Consider the following 17418-nt stretch of genomic DNA (forward strand, 5'->3'; position numbering starts at 1 on the left):
GAGGTTTACCCATATTACAGGCCTCTCTAATATTTTTAAGTGGGAGAATTTGCACAATTAGTGGTTGACTAAATACTTATTTGCCCTACTGTATGTTGCCGCTGTCAAATACATTGTTACTGGTTAATATCTTTTAGTGTAAATATCCCATAATACTGTGAGGAGAGCTGTGACTTATAGTCCAGTGCGGCTTATCTATGAACAAATGTCATTTTTCTGTTACATTTGGTGGGTGGTGGCTTTTAGTCTGGTGCGCCGTATAGTGCGAAAATTACAGTATGTACTGTCGTTAGCCTATCAATTAATTAGGTTCATATTCGTGAGATATGTAGGGATGTATGTAGTTCCCATGCGGTGTACTCACTTTTGTTGCCAATTTTGAGTTATTTTGAGGGGAAAATAAATTAACTCTATTATATAAGCTGCACACAGACTACTTTTCATTATATCAAAGTATCATTTTTTTAGTGTTGTCCCATGAAAAGATATACTTAAATATCTGCAGAAATGCAAGGGGTGTACTCACTTTTGTGATACACTGTATATACAGCATTTATATGTAAAAGAAATAAAGTAATAAACATGTACTGCGATTGGCTAAGAACCAGTTTAAGGTATACGCTGTCTCTTGCACATAATTAGCTGGTATATGCTGCTGCATGCCTGTTACCCTTGTGAGGATAAGCGATATATAGAAGACGAAAGAATGCATGAACAAATATGTATTATTTACATAAATTCATAAATTAATACCAGGGCTGTCAAAATTATCACGTTAACGGGCGGTAATATATATATTTGTTTTAATTAATCACTTTAAAATATTTGACGCATTTAACGCAAATGCCCCGCTCAAACAGATTAAAATGACAGCACAGTGTCATGTCCACTTGTTACTTGTGTTTTTTGGTGTTTTGTCGCCCTCTGTTGGCGCTTGGGTGCGACTGATTTTATGGGTTTCAGCACGCTCTGCTGAAGTGATTACGTCGACGCGAACTCATACCAATACACTGCTATACAGACCAGCTAACGTCTGCATCCAGTATTGAGTGGCAGTTCTCGCTGTCTTATCACACTGTTTGTCTCTTATACATGCATCGCTTGTGAGTTGCATTCTTCCTTTGTATATATTCATGAACATTGTGTAATTATTGGTGATGTGGTTGTTTACATATATGGTGCAATGTAGTTACATTATTTGTTGCTTGTGAGCTAATTGGCTAGTGCTACTCATATGGAAACGTGTGTATATACTTTGTGTTATTTTGTGTCTTGTGCAAGTTATTGGCACAATGTTTATTATTTTCAGTTTTACAATAATCTGAAACGTGCTCCTGTCAAGAGAATTGATGACTACAGTAAAGCCCATTTAACTTTGCCTCAACGTCTGATTTCTCTGTGGAGTTTCTGCTGTTCGCTATCTGTCAATTTGTGTACTCACACACATAGAGGACAGAATACAGAGCAAAAATAATATCCCTATCGCTCAAAAAAATAATGTTCACAAAAAGAAACGCGCTTCTATCTGTATTAATGATGCTCAGACTTTGGACAAACTATTCAAACATTTCGTTTAGCTGTCATTTAGCTCGACAAATACACTGGATGGCAATATTCAGTCACAATATACAAACGATCATAGGTCACGTACGTTGTGAAGCCAGCATTCAAATGATGTACAATGGATGGACAAGTAAACAGGGAACTACAGCGTCGGTCGAGGGACAAAACACACTCATTGGCTTGATTTCTAAGTAATTTAAAACTCGCCATTGACACCTTGTGGTGTATTTCAATCACTACCTTATGTAGTTAAAGCAGAAATGTGAAGTAATTTCATAACATGCCAAATAGGGTCACAAGTAAAGTAATTAAACATTGTCCAACAAATAATGCATGAAAAAAATAATTTATATGTTGTATATTTGACAAAATAATCGCGTTTCCGAAGTTCGAGCCTAAAAGTGGACGAACCCGTAAGTGATACGTCACACCGAGAACAGCGATGGCAGCGCTCCATATGTACGGCCGCCATACAAAGCCCTTCAAACAATGATTCAAACAGCGATATAAGCGATAGATCAAGCGCAAGGGAGGAGATCCAAATTTTTGAAGAGTTGGAGGAAGAAGAGGAGGTTGGAATTTCATTTTGGACCTAACATGTATTAGCCAGACGCTAATCAGGATGCAAACAATGTGCCTAGACTACCTGACATGGAATGGAGACAAGACCCATCGAGATTACAAGATTGGTAATATATAGGCTGTTATTATTTTCATGATTTGAAGATGCAGGCATTTGCACATCATTTTATGTTTTTGTCTATCTGATGACATTGTTTAAAAAAATAATAATCAGACTTCATGTTCATTTTGGCAGATCCGGCAGCTCTTGTGCATATAAAATAATAATATAAAAACGTTGGGGGGAAAGGAGATGAGTCGTTGATGGCTTTCTCCACTTTATTGTGGCAACAATAAGAAAACAAAATAATAGTGGACTGCCGCCACATTTGACCGCAAAGTTTTGCTTCTCGCTCATCTCACCGCCTCGCCTCCTCCCACTCACAGCTCTCCAGTCCCAGCGTCTCTTAAACGGATCGTGCATAGTGTCTTGTTATGAGCTTTTTGTTGTCAAAGGTATCGAACACACGACGTGCTGACAACTTCGTTTCTTTATTAACACATGGAGCTAACAGTACAAACACAGCTTAGGGCTCTCGGCAGCAAGTGGCGTCTAATGGCGTGAGGAAATGTAGTTTTTTCACACAAGCGAACAGATAACAAAGCACCACTTCAGTGTTGTCCCGGGACTACATTTCCCACGATTCACTGCGTGACTTGAGCCGCTCGCTGATTCGCTACGAGATGGACTCAATGCCAACACGCTAGTTGTCACCTGTCAGCGGCTCTCGTAAAACACAAACTAGAAGCGATCACCGTGAAAGAAACGCCGACCCGTACAAATGCAATGCAATGCTTGAAGCATGAAGGTGGAAATAGATCGCAGGACTCGGAACTCGGAGAGTGCAAACGTAGAACGTGGACGAGCGTAGACGGCGCGCGGCCGTTGGCCGAAACGTAGACCGCGGTCCGCCTCCTCCTTTTGCTGTGGATAATCCCGCGTCGCCGTTGGCCGAAACGTGGACCGCGGCCCGCCTCCTTTTTTCGGCCGCGGCCAATCGGCTCTCCTCGCCTACGACCGCGGACGCCCGTGATTGGCTCCGCGAACGCAGACCGCGGCGGCCCGCCTCCTCCTTACGGCGCGCCTGCGGTTGGCCCAAAAGACGCAATCGGCGAAAAGACCCACGCGCTCAATCGACAAGCCGAAAAGGTAAATATTGTGTATGAAATTCGCCAAAAACGATGCAAACCGAGTGTTGTTTTTCAATTACCGATTCGAGCTAACGCTAGCTAGGCTAGCTGGTGTGTGGATAAGCCGTGTTGTGCGCGTTGCGCCGCGCTAATAATAATTAGCCGACGCATGTAAAGTTAACGTTCAATGACTCCGTGTGCTATACGTCTTGTATTACTTGTAACTAGTCACAAATTTAACCGATAACTCATTCATTTCACTTCTGTTCAATGCATTTTTTGTTGTGACGTGATCCTCCCTAGTATGATGCCCACACTGTAATTGCTCCCTATTTGGATTACAAAAAAACACTAAACAAAACAGAAATACTGTACTACATAGACGTCATCATTTTGTAAGTGGGCCAATTTTGCATTTTCCCCAATAACTTCGTTTTTATTTGGAATTTGGGAATTATATGAACTCAAGACACCCCTCTCAACATTTTAGCATCTCTGAACATCAAGTCATTTTTCTTTTTCTAATTGCCAGCTAGGAATGGAGGCATCCTCTTCACAACCGACAAAAACGCAATTTTATTATTACCATCATCTAGAATTTTTCCTCCGTGTCATGTCCTGCTTTTGTGTTGACACTTGCCTTTGTGTTTCTCAGTGTACATCAGAAGCGATGACCGGCCACCACGCTTTGCTGCCTAAACTGCGCTTGAGAAGTACATGTACAAACAAGGTATTGTTCTGGATGCCTTTTAAACAAAAAAAAAAAACATCTCCTTCATTTAAAAAATGAATTGAACTATATTATTACTTCTTGTCTGATGTGTTTTTTTTTTTTTTTTTTTTTTTACACCTAACAGGTAGGAAAAACTGCCTTGCCGTCACCGCAGCTCCAACAGGCCAGCAGATCCCCGGCCAGCTCACGGTGACCTTTGGGAAATACAAAGGCAAGACCTTCATGTGGCTTACGGAGGAAGATGTCGGCTATGTCAAGTAGTGAGTATATATAAGAAATTGATAATAGGCAGTGGATTGTGTGTCTTTGTTACCCAAAATAAAAAATGTCGGTTTAAAACAACTACTGCATGCTCTCTTAAAAAGTCTCCTCGATGGCCACGTGAAGGAGAGGCGACGACAGAAGGGAAGGTGCGACACCAAAACTGGGGAGTGGAGGCTGAAGGAGCAGCTTCTACGCTACGTGGATATGTTCCCTCCGGTGTCATGCCACTTGGAGCAGAACATCGACCGGGCCATCTGCGGGCATGGCCGCTTCCGGTCCTTCACGTTCGAGGATATGTGGCAGTTTTATGACTTCTCCAAGCTCATCCGTAACGATCTCCAGGCCGAAAGCGCAGAAGAATGGAAGATGGCCCAGGAAGCCTTCTGCTTTGTGCGTCAGTGGCTACTGATGACGGAGTAGGACATCAATGTCACGTTAAGAGATTTCGATTGTACATCCTCACAAAGGAGGAGGAGGTTAGTAGGTCGATTAAAAAATAACATAATTTCCTTTGCCAGTGTTTTAATGCATTTCAGGGCTTACCCGTGATATTTATTTTTTGTTCTGTAGCGAGCTAAAGGCAAAGTTGCACCAGCTACGCCCCTCACGTCAGCTTGTGCATCAGCATTAGCAGCATTATCAACATGACCTGCTGTAGCAAATACACCATCATCAGCAGCAGCGGCAGTAGCAGCAGCACAACAACAAGCACCACCACCACAAGGTGATGATGAAGACTGGCAATGTAAAATACTACGCGCCTGGGCGCTTTGTGGCCAATCCGCACAGGGTCAAAAAAAATATTCCAAAAAAAAAACAAACAAACAAAAACTACACGGTCAAGGCGTCCACGTCCAAAGGACTTTCTGGCAGGTCTTTTGAAAACTTTGTAAATTTTAAGGAGGCGGTCAATGACCTTGTAAAATAAAACACATTGATATGTACTTCATGTCTCAGCTACTTTTTACACACACAAATATGCAGTATGTTCGGCATAGCATATAGTCCTGTATATTGTGCACTTTCCCAATGAGTGCAGACAGAAAATTAAAAACCTAGTCCTTATTTCTCAACACTTCAATATCTGCAAAACACTTGCTTATCATTAAACTTATTTAAGACTCAATACAGGCTGCTTAACTTTTACTGTGTACTATAGCTCCTTTATTGAAATACAAGAAAAAAACTGGAATTTGAGTGTTATAACAAATACATTTAAAGCATAGAGATTGGGAAAAGTCCTAATGCCCTTAATTGAAAGTGGAGAAAAAATAGGCCAAGACAACACAACAGCTAAAACGCAGTAATGATGAAATCTATAATGCTGCGCTTCGGACTACGACGTCACTTGAGGGAAACAACGTCAAACTTTGGTCCCGCCCTCCCGCAGCCTCTGAACAGATGCTCAACCACCCTGCGGAATGGAAAGATGCCAAGACCACCCAGAGGTAACTTGTTACCTGTTGGGCAGAATGACCTCGTGAATGAAAATTTAAAACCTAGTGACTTACTTCTAATGGAATACTAGTTTCTTAACACTTGTATATCTGATTAACACTTGCATATTGCAGTTTGCTATTGGCGTAGTTCAGGAGTCAGCTATCTTATTTATTTCAACATCATCCTTCGTACACTGCTTAGTTTAAATTTATTTTTAGGTAGTAGTAGTGTATATTATTTATTTATGTATTGACATTAATTTATTGTGTGATGCACTGATAGGGTGTTGCTATTTTTAATGTCATTGTACTATTTGAATGACAAAGCCTATTCTATTCTAACATTCAAACAGCCGTATTCAACCGCCTGCTACTACCACAGAAAAGACAACACACACAAATTGACCTAAAATATGAATGAATCAGCTCATCTGTGAATACGTATTTTATATAACAAACAAGGCATTTAGGATTCTTTTACATTGGCCAAAAACACACTTCCTTAAAATAAATTCCTATATGTAATCTTTAAAAAGCTTTGAAATGTCATAAATATTCTTAATTCCAGAATAAATATGGTTCAAAACATTATTTGAAAGCAATTTTTTTTATTTAGGTAAAAAATGAACAACTTTTAGATGTATGTGCTTAATAAGAACAAATGGCAATATTTACTGAAGTAAGTAAGTGGAATAATCTCACATTCATCTGTTAAATAGTCTTTAACGGGCAAAACATGATGGAGAAAATGATTTGACTAGACTATGTGGGCCTAAAGTGCAGTAAGCAACCGGAATTAGTGCTCATTGTTTAAATACACTTTAAACTCATTCATAAACTGTTTTACAAAAAACTCACAGCTGCCACCCTGGAGGGGATGTTCAATTGGAGTGGGTTGGTCACACACAGATTGCAGACCGGAAGGAGTACTGGCCAATCAGAGCAGGGTTGGGGTTCCACCCCACAGTCTGGACTGATGACCAATCAGAGAGGGCGTATTTAATTGTAGGGCAGAATTGATACAAATCAGTCAACGTTTCGCGATTTGAAGACAGAGGCCGCATCGCGCTCGACCTTTGACCCTTGACTCTAAAGTTTGGCCCCGGACCTCAACGTTGAGCGCAGGTGTCGCTAGAGTTCGATTGCACTTCACGTGGGAGGAGGCCCGATCGCAATACAAATACAAATAAATGTGCATAAACTCACCGGTGGTGTGTGTCTCTTACGGCTACGTGACCGTGAATTACCGCGACGGCGACCCGCTTATATGCACATCCACACCCCTTTCCCAATTGACAGTGGATTAACCCTTTCGGACAAGATCGTAGATGAAGCACAATTTAAACACGGTTAACCTAGCGAACGCAACAAAAACTATGATTGGGGATTGCCACGAGTTAGCTTTTGGCTAACGTCGCTAGCCTCTACGGTTCATTCCACAACAGTTGGCAGCTCTGCTTTGACAAAGTCATCAGTCATCTATCCAAAAATCACATTTACATTTTGGCAAATCCTTGATCATAAGCAGACCGGTTAAGGAAGCAGGCATCTTCGAAGTGTTTGTAGCAGAGAGCACTACTCGATGATGGCGTGAAATTTATTCGCTCCGTGCGAACGAAAGATGTCCATTTACGTGCCCTGCTATCCTTCATACAACTTTTCGTTTCAGTGAGAACAAATCATCGCCACACACCGCCGTGGCATCTTACCGAGAAGCAATGCAACAATACTGTGTGTATGGTGGACTTCCCTCGCAGTTCTTGGTGTGACGTCAATTCCGAAGATTTCCGAAGATTGTCAAAGAAAAGCATTTTGGTCGTCAAGGGCGTTACTATGGGTTAAACAAAGAATCTGGAAGGGTTGCGTTAAAAAAAATAATGAAAATATGCTTATAATTGTTTAGCCATTGATATTATTCAAAAACATGGTTGGCCAACCTTAGTTCACATTTCCGCTTTAAAAACACTGTGGAAGAACGGCAGGGAGCCCATGTGACGTCACCTCTCGGCGGCATCAACAATGGCGAGCTACTAGTTTATTTTTTGCTTGAAAATTTTACAAATTGTATTAAAACGACAAAATTAGGAGGGGTTTTAATATAAAATTTCTATATCTTGTACTAACATTTATCTTTTAAGAACTATAAGTATTTCTATCCATTGATCGTCTTGTGTCATATTTTTCCATTCCAACAATAATTTACGGAAAAATATGGTATATTTTAGAGATGGTTTGAATTGCGATTAATTACGATTAATTAATTTTTAAACTGTGATTAACTCGATTAAAAATTTTAATCGTTTGGCAGCCCTAATTAATACGTATTTTAATACATTAGAGAAAATACAGTAATCCGTTTTTATTTTCTATTTATTACAACAAATTGAATGTACAAAGACAGATGTCCAGTAGAAGAGGACCAGCATCAGCATGCCTGTTTCCAAGGGAAGTTGTGATGCAGGAGAGAGGCGATCAGGAGGGGTGCTTGTTTTAATCCAAGCTTCATCCCGCCAGCTTCCACGATCGGCGGGCGGTGCAAAGTGCAACCTGAGCATTGCGAGCAACTCTCCGGAGGACGCAAGCTTGCAGCTCGCGGATGCGACTGCTGACCGATGTCACTGCAGTGACAGGTCATTTTCTCTGACTGGGGAGCGGTATTTCATTATTTTTCAAAAAAGATCTTTTCATCTGTCTTGATGTTTGGAAATAAACCGTGCGTCGGTTGTAAGAAAGTGTGAGACTAGCAGACTTGACAACAGGAAAAGACAAAAGGACCTCCTATGCGCTTTATGCCTCATTTGCATCCAAGCTTCGTCATGTTATGATTGTTTGAAATGTCTTTTAGAATTTGGCGCACGTCGATGGAGATCTGAACATTTAAAAACATTTCAAGGGAGTTGCCGTTTGGGATTAATATTAGAGGCCTTGTTTGCTTGCTTATTAACCAAGTGGACAGAGCACGTCAGCCAATCTGATGTTCTTGTAAACAAAGCCGCGGTTTCCGTTGCTTCCGCCGGTAGATGCTCTTTTTTCTCACTTTCTTCCTTTGGAGGATCTACAGACATTTATCAGTCATGTTCAGCTCAGACCGTCTGACGGTGCCCGAATACGTCAGCCGACTCCAGCGCGGGAGGAGCGGCTCCGGGGCCGAGCAGCCGAGACCGGTGTCTCCGGGGATCCACGCTGACGTGCAAGCGGCTTTGGACGGCGCACTGCCCGCTCTGCGCTCCGCCATTCAGCGGCTGAAACGCGCCAAGGAAACGTCCGAATCTGACGAGACGCGCAGGGCCATCGCGGAGATCTACCAGTTAGTGGAGGAAGCCTGGGTTCTCCCCGCAGTGGGGCGTCAGGTGGCCGAAGCGATCTGCAACAGGATCCGGCTGGACGGAGCCCTGGAGCTCCTGCTACAGCTCCAGCAGACACCTGCTGTGGAGATCACCTACGAGTCTGCTAAACTTCTGGAGCAGATACTGGTCTCAGACAACAGGTAAATGTCACACTGTGGACAATACCATGAGGGACACCTGTCTCACAGAGCTGGGACAGAGATGATGGTTCACACGATAAAATAGATCACTAAAGGTTACTAAATCCAAGCTGTGTTTCAAGAAAAGAAAAATAATGATCAGTTCTTTAATATGCAGCGCAAGTGGAAGGTATAGGCACACTACAGTGTATCCATAAATATGTCGGAATGCTTCAATATTAGGCTATACATTTTCGTTCTTTTTGGAGAAAGTCAAAGGTGCTGTTTTTTGTAAATCAACGCTGTATTAATAGAGTAATGACAAAATAAAATCACAATTATAGAAATACATTAAAAAAATAAAATGAACATGCATTTAAAAAAGAAGCAGACAAGCAATCTACATACAGCACAAGGATCCAAACCAGTTCATTGTTATCAGGTATGGAGTATTACAATTATTATATTATAATCATTAACTAGTTTCATTTGAGCCCCGCCCTGGCCACAAATGAGACACTCTTTTCTTTTTCTACAGTTTCTCCTCCATCAGAATTTAAAACAAAATGTCACTTCTTCTTTCAAAGTTTTAGCTGAGATTGTTCAATTTTGATAAAAAATAATCTATTCTTAGCTGGTGAAATTATTGAAGTGTCTGAAGGACAGCATGGAGAAGGAATCACATGTAAGTTGTGCAATTCCAGCAACACTTCCTGTGCATCCCGGAAATAAGAAGCAATTCATCAATCAGTCCATCCACCAAGACATCTGTTTTCTATACTGCTTATAATGGTCACAGTGGCACCAGACAGCAATGGATGTTATCAGAAAATCACATGTATGAACAATATGTAGAGGTATATACAGTGATATGAAAAAGTATCTGAACCTTTTGGATTTCCTCACATTTCTGCATAAAATCACCATCAAATGTGATCTGATCTTTGTCAAAACCACACAGATGTACAAACAGTGTCTGCTTTAACTAAAACCACTCAAACATTTATAGGTTTTCATATTGTAATGAGGATGGCATGCAAACAATTGCCATGTTTACATGGCGCCAAATATTCCAATTACAATCGGAATATTTGTTCAAACCGAATAAATGTGTTCCATATAAACACCTCATTCGGAATGAACAGGCCCAAACCGAATGGAATTTCATTCCGATTCACAGGGGTGGAATATTCCTTTTCCCAAACCGATTAGAAGTAAAATTATATCATGTAAACAGGGAAGCGGAATGGTGTCTGGTTGCGTTCTTTCTGCACATGCGCCGTACTGACGTGGTGACGTCACTTGGTGAGGTAAGTAACGTCACTTGCAACATGGCTTCCAAGCACACGCACAGCGCACCCACACAACTTTTTAAATGAACGGCGTATCATTCTGAAGTTTTGTTTCCACTCGAAAAGTTAAAACAGCAGCTGATCTGACGATCGATCTCCATGTTTTGCAACGTGACGCTTTGTTTTGATTAATCTGCGCATGTCAGACGGCAGTTGTCAAACGTCCTTTCGGAATAAAGGCAGTCACATGTAAACGCTGGATCGGAATAGATGAAGTGACATGTAAACAGCTGATGTGAAATTTCCATTCGGAATGATTTGAATCGGTATGAATAAAAGTCAGCATGTAAACGTGGCTAATGACAGAAGGGAGAAAAATAAGTAAGTGAACTCTCTTCCGAAGGAGACTTAAAGAGCAATTGAAACAATTTTTTACCGATGAATTTAAGTCATCAGTGATTGGGCGCACACCTGATTGGTTTAAAGCTGCCCTACCCACTATAAAACACACACCTGGTAAGAATTGTCTTGAAGAAAAGCATTGTCTGTGCAATATGGGTCGGCCAAAAGAGCGGTCTGAAGACCTGCGATCAAAAATGTTGAATGTGATGGTTCACTTAACCCCCCCCTCCCCTTCTGTCATTATTTGCATACTATCCTCATTAAAATATATGAAAACCTATTAATGTTTGGATGGTTTTAGTTAAATCAGACACTGTTTTTTCCATCTGTTTGATTTTGAGAAACATCAGATAACATTTACTGGTGATTTTATGCAGAAATGTGAGAAATTCCCAAAGGTTCAGATACTTTTTCATACCACTGCATATTTAAAACAGTGCATATGACTGTTTAAACTTAAAGCATTGCCCCAACTAAACCACATTTGTAGTCCCATACAGGGAATGTAGCTATAACATGAATAAAAAGCAGGTCAAGAATATAATAAATCATAGAGATAACATTTACAATAATAATAATAATAAAATGGGTCAGGTAAAATCCAGGAAGTGTGGGCTGTGCAGTGAAATTCTTACAGGGAAGTCATATAGTACCTATTTTTATATAGCCTTTTTCATAGAGAGGATTCACAAACTGCATCACATAGTGTTTAAGAGGTTCCCATTTTTTTATAGAGAAGTGCCCTTTTCAACTTAGATTGAGTGTGCCATTTTAATATTTTGGCTCTTGTTCTGACAGAGATTACGTAGCCCGTCTAGGGTTGGGGGTGATCCTCAACTTGACCCGGCAGCAAGAAGATGCCCAGCTGGCACGTAGTGTGTCAGGAATCCTAGAGCACATGTTCAAACACACCGAGGAGACGTCTGTCCACCTCATCAAAAATGGCGCCCTCGATGCTCTGCTGTACTGGTGCAGGGGTACGGACCCCACTGTACTGCGTCACTGTGCTGTGGCCTTGGCCAACTGCGCCATGTACGGCGGCCACCGCTGCCAGAGATGGATGATCGAGAAGCAGGCCGCTGAATGGCTCTTTCCTCTGGCCTTCTCCAAAGAAGACGAACTCATTCGCTTCCACGCGTGCCTGGCCGTCACAGTCTTGGCAGCAAACAGAGAAATCGAGAAGGAGGTGGTGAAATCCGGCACCTTGGAGTTGGTGGAACCCTTCATTGCATCTCTAGACCCAGATGATTTTGCTCGCAGTTTGTCAGACAGCGCAGACTGCATGCAGGGGAAGACAGCGTCTGACCTGCAGCACCTCTTGCCCCTTCTGGATGGAACAAGACTAGAAGGAAAGTGTATCGCGGCCTTCTACCTCTGCGTTGAGACCAGCATCAAATCCCGACAACGCAACACCAAGGTATATTTACTGTGTTCAAAGGGATATATACAGTGAGGAAAATAAATATTTGAACACCCTGTGATTTTGCAAGTTCTCCCACTTACAAATGATGGGTGGGTTTGAAATGTTCATGGTAGGTGGTTGTCCACGGTGAGAGACAATCTAAAGAAAAAATAATCCATAAATCACATTGTATGATTTTTTAACAATTTATTTGTATTATACTGCTGCAAATAAGTATTTGAACACATGTCTATTAGCGAGAATTGTTAGCCTCAAAGACCTGTTAGTCACCCCTAAAAAGTCCAACAAATAAGTGGAGTGGAGGTAGACTTTTTGAGTCTGACTTTTCGACCTGTTTGAGGCAGTTAGCTCCATATAAACACCTGTCCACCCCATGCAATAAGAAAAATTCCATTTACTAACATGGTCAAGACCAAAAAGCTGTCCGAAGACACCAGAGACAGAATTGTAGACCTCTACAAGGCTGGAAAGGGTTACGGGGCAATTGCCAAGCAGCTTGGTGATATAAGAACGACCATTTGAGCAATTATTAAAAAATGGAAGAAGCCAAACATGACTGTCAATCTCCCTCAGACTGGGACTCCATACAAGATCTGCTCCATAGGGTCGCAATGATCCTAAGAATGGTGAGGAATCAACCAAGAACTACACAGGAGGAGCTGATCAGTGACCTGAAAGGAGCTGGGACCACCATTTCCAAGGATACTGTTGGTCTTCATGGATTGAAATCATGCATGACACGGAAGGTTCCCCTGCTTGAACCAACACATGTCCAGGCCTGTTTTAAGTTTGCCAATGAACATTTGAATAAACCAGAGGCGTCATGGGAGAAAGTCATCTGGTCATATGACATCAAAATGGAACTTTTTGGTCTTAATTCCACTAATAGTGTTTGCAGGAAGAAGAATATTGAGTACCATCCCAAGAACACCATTCCTACTGTGAAGCATGGGGGTAGTAGCACAGTGTTTCTGTACATGGGACTGGATGACTGCACTGTATTAAGGAGAGGATGACCAGGGCCATGTATTGTGAGATTTTAGAGAATAACCTCCTTCCCTTAGTTAAAGCATTAAAATGAGTCCTGACTGGGTCTTCCAACATGTCAATCGCCTGAAACAGACAGCCAGAATAACCAAGGAGTGGCTCCGTAAAAAGCATATACAGATTCTGGAGGGGCCTAGCCAGTCTCCAGACCCAAACCCAACAGAAAATCTTTGGAGGAACCCCAAACTCCGTGTTTCTCAGTGACAGCCCAGAAATCTGATTGATCTAGAGAAGATCTATGTGGATCAGTGGTACAAAATCCCTGCTGCAGTCTATACAAATCTGGTGGAAAGTTACAGAAAACGTTTGACCTCTGTAATTGTAATCAACGGCTACTGTACCAAATATTAACATTGATTCTCTCAGGTGTTCAAATACTTATTTGCAGGAGTATAATACAAATAAATTGTGAACAAAATCATACAGTGATTACGGGATTTTTTTTGTAGATTGTCTCTCACAGGGTACTTATTTTCCTCTCTGTAGTATTTATAGTACAGTGGTAGATTGATCAAAAAAATGGTAACATTTTTGCGTGAATATTTGAGTGAGTTTCAGTTAAGTGGTTGGTTGTCAATAGTAAAGCAATTTGCTAGCTTCAAGTGCGTGTGGGGGTTATATGGTTAAATTGCCAGTAGTGGTTTTGTGCAAGGTAATTGAATGTTGATTAACGTTAGAACAGAGTTGGCGTGTAATAAATGGTGCCTAATTGATTGGTCCATGAAGAAGTGTGGGTGGTTGGTGCTTTGTTCATGCGTCACATACATAGGGTGAACTGTCATATCCGTCCGAAATGTAGGCAAAAAAGTCAAATAGACCAATCAAACTCAAAATGCCTAATGATCCGGTTCCCAGATTTTTCAAGAGATTGGAGCAGTGCAAAGCCTAAAAAGAATCGTGATGTACTCCAGCAATGGAACGGCCTGTTCACTAGCCAAGCGCGCGCTCAGAATGATGGGAGAGGAAGTTCCCAAGCGCATCCTGTCTTCTGTGCCGAATTGGAAAACGTGCGAAGTGCAGACCTGGTTGCAGCAGGTTGGCTTCAGCACATTCTGCGACCGCTTCCAGGTCAGTTTTGATTTTTGGCCTGTCATATCACGAAGCCTCATTATGAAGCATCTTGTCTCGCTCGTCTCTGATGTGTTTTGTTTCTGTATAATGAGCCAGGAGCTCCAGGTGGATGGGGACCTTCTGCTGAACATCACAGAGGAAGATTTGAGTCAAGACCTGGGCATGACTGCTGGCATATGCCGCAAGAGGCAAGTGAATTGAACGCGACCAGACAGGACCACCTTCACTTTGAGATCCCACTGTATGTCCAGGTTCCTTAGAGACCTTCGTGTGCTCAAAACGTATGCCAACTATGCCACGTGCGACCCACACAATATGGCTGACTGGCTGACGGAGGCAGACCCTCGTTTCCGCCAGTACACGTACGGTCTCGTCCAGTCGGGAGTGGACCGCAACAACATCCAAACCTTGACGGATCAGCAACTCTTGCAAGACTGTCACATACTCAATGGAGTCCACCGGGCCAAGATCCTCGCAATCAGTCGGAAACCGCTGAGACCCTGCAACACGGACGCCCAGCCTGCGGGACCAGATGTGTTCATCAGCTACCGCCGGACTACCGGATCTCAACTAGCAAGGTCAGAGCTTTAGTATCAGTTCTGTTTCTAAATGTGTTCTGTTTACATAACTCAACTTTATTCTCCATCTATTCCTGGAACCAAAGCCTTCTAAAGGTGCATTTGCAAGTTCGAGGGTTCAGTGTCTTCATTGATGTGGAAAAGCTGGAGGCTGGTAAATTTGAAGACAAACTGATTCAGAGTGTCCAGCGAGCTCGGAACTTCATCCTGGTCCTGTCTGCCAACGCTTTAGACAAGTGCATGGGGGACACAGCCATGAAAGACTGGGTGCATAAGGTCAGCTCAATGTAAGGTATTGATAATAGTTGTTGGCCTAATTTCATTTGGAGAGATCCATTTGAAAATACTGATTCTGAATGTAGAGAAAAAAAGACTCTAAAATATCTTTAGTGGCTGTATTTTTTGACTATATATGCAGAGCTAGCATTATCATTCATCTGATGTCACAGGAAATAGTCACCGCCTTGGCTGGTAAGAAGAACATTGTCCCAGTTACGGATTACTTTACATGGCCCGATCCCATGTCTCTGCCAGAGGACATGAGATCAATTCTCAACTTCAATGGCATCAAGTGAGTAGTGATTGCTTTGTAAATCACAAATTAATAATATTGTTTTCGCTGCATTATTTATATTTTACCGACACACGAACCATATCAGTAGCTTACTCCCTTGCATTGTTTTGACACAGATGGTCCCATGAATATCAAGAGGCCTCAATTGAGAAGATCCTCCGCTTTCTAAAGGGAAACCAAGACCTCCTTGATAGCACCAAAGAGCAAAAGAAGAAGTGAAAATAATTTGGTTAGAATAGCTCTTTACAGAAGCCTCCTGCTCAGACCTTTGTGCATGTGAAGCTAACTTGACAATATTAACACAATGGCTGCCATAGATGGTGAAGACGTTCAATCATTGAACTGTTGCCATCAATGGAGGTGAATGAGTTAAAAGCTTAAAGAAATTATATATTGCAAATAATATTAAGTCTTAATGGATTGTGCATAAAACTGTGACCCTCTGTTCTTAATAATGTGCTATCAGGTACAGCGTACACCTTTTTTGTCTCAGGAACAGTGAAAGGATTAGCAGTTATGTTGTTCAGCCAGTAAAATCATAGCATCAAAATGTAATTTTTGTTGAGCTTACATTCAAAATAAAATTTACACTTAACACACAATTTGTCTTTGGCATTGGAACATGCAATAATAGCATATAGTTGAATCCATGACACAACCTGTTCAGATTTGTGGTCCTGTTGTCCATGGCATTACATGTTAAGCATGTAAATACTGTATTGTTTCGCCAGGCAAATTGTTTCCTCTTCTGTGTATTTATGAGAAAGAACCTTACTGTACACGTAGTAAAACATAAAACACAAATATAAATCACAGGGCTCTAGACCTGTTGACACCAACAGTCACATTCTTCAATAATGCAGAGGTGGAATTCAATATTTACCTGATGACGTAATATTCAATTAAACAGCTTCAGCCAGACAAATTATGTCCAGCATTATTTTGCATATACTGAACAATTATTGTCACATTCATACTGTATTGTGAGTAGAGCCTAGTTCGGGCCTAAAAAATCCAGCCCTACCCGACACGGCCCGCTGGTATTGAGGCCCGACCCGGCCCGAGCTCGATCACTTAACTAGATTTGCAGGCCCGAGCCCGAAAAACCAGATTTTTTTTTTTTTTTTTTTTTTTGAGTGACGCGGAAAAAACGCAGCAGCAGCAATTTATTTTCATTTCTTCGAGTTGGCAGAAAAAAACGCAAGTTTTCTTAATGTTTAAATAATCTACATATTTTTTTGAGAATTATCAAAGCATTCACACAACGAAATAACGCTGGGAAAGTTTGTTAAACATATTTCTGAGTGTGTGGGATATTGTTCTCACATGGACGCGCCTCTCTGACAAGGAAATGAAAATGAGGGCGGTGCCTCGGCCGTGCGCAAACGATGCAGCGGGAGGACAAGAAGAAAAAGCTGCCGGCGCCACGGCGTTCGTGCACACGCACAAGCACGCACAAGCAAAAGCGCAATACAGAGAGCCTGCTCTCCATTTAAAAAAAAAAAATTTTTTTTTTTTTTTAATAATTTGTAAGTCCGGCATGGCGGCCCGACCCGACCTGACCCGAGCGTGAATGCTTAAAATGTGGGGGTCGGGTCGGGTCGGGTTCGGGCACAAAATCTAACCTCTAATTGTGAATGCAGACTGCATGGTTTTGATGTGATTCTGCATAACTCAATCCATTGAAAAACATAAATCTAAAATTATGTGGATTTGTTTGTTTTTCCTATTTTAAAAAAAAGCCAAATAACTGGCTCAGATACAAAAAAAAAAAAAAAAAAAAAAAAAAAAAAAAAAACTCAAAATCTTTTTAA

At 41.5% G+C, this 17418-nt stretch overlaps 1 protein-coding gene across 1 annotated transcript; it reads left to right on the top strand.

Annotated features, from left to right (window-relative positions):
* The first annotated feature begins 8292 nt into the window (after positions 1 to 8292).
* sarm1 (sterile alpha and TIR motif containing 1) lies at positions 8293 to 16594 on the top strand. Its single transcript, XM_057839186.1, has 8 exons — positions 8293 to 9238; positions 11710 to 12328; positions 14237 to 14449; positions 14549 to 14640; positions 14704 to 15030; positions 15117 to 15306; positions 15480 to 15601; positions 15721 to 16594. Exons 1-8 carry the CDS (start codon positions 8772 to 8774, stop codon positions 15821 to 15823), a joined length of 2133 nt encoding a protein of 710 aa, XP_057695169.1. The 5' UTR covers positions 8293 to 8771; the 3' UTR covers positions 15824 to 16594.
* The last annotated feature ends 824 nt before the right edge of the window (positions 16595 to 17418 follow it).

This window comes from Corythoichthys intestinalis, chromosome 6, assembly GCF_030265065.1.
Source record: "Corythoichthys intestinalis isolate RoL2023-P3 chromosome 6, ASM3026506v1, whole genome shotgun sequence".
NCBI classification, from domain to species: domain Eukaryota; kingdom Metazoa; phylum Chordata; class Actinopteri; order Syngnathiformes; family Syngnathidae; genus Corythoichthys; species Corythoichthys intestinalis.

Coding starts and splice junctions, on each gene's coding strand:
- sarm1 (XM_057839186.1), top strand. CDS start 8,772: ATGCTCTTTTTTCTCACTTTCTTCCTTTGGAGGATCTACAGACATTTA. Junction 12,329..14,236: donor CCCGACAACGCAACACCAAG/GTATATTTACTG, acceptor TCCGGTTCCCAG/ATTTTTCAAGAGATTGGAGC. Junction 15,602..15,720: donor CTCAACTTCAATGGCATCAA/GTGAGTAGTGAT, acceptor GTTTTGACACAG/ATGGTCCCATGAATATCAAG.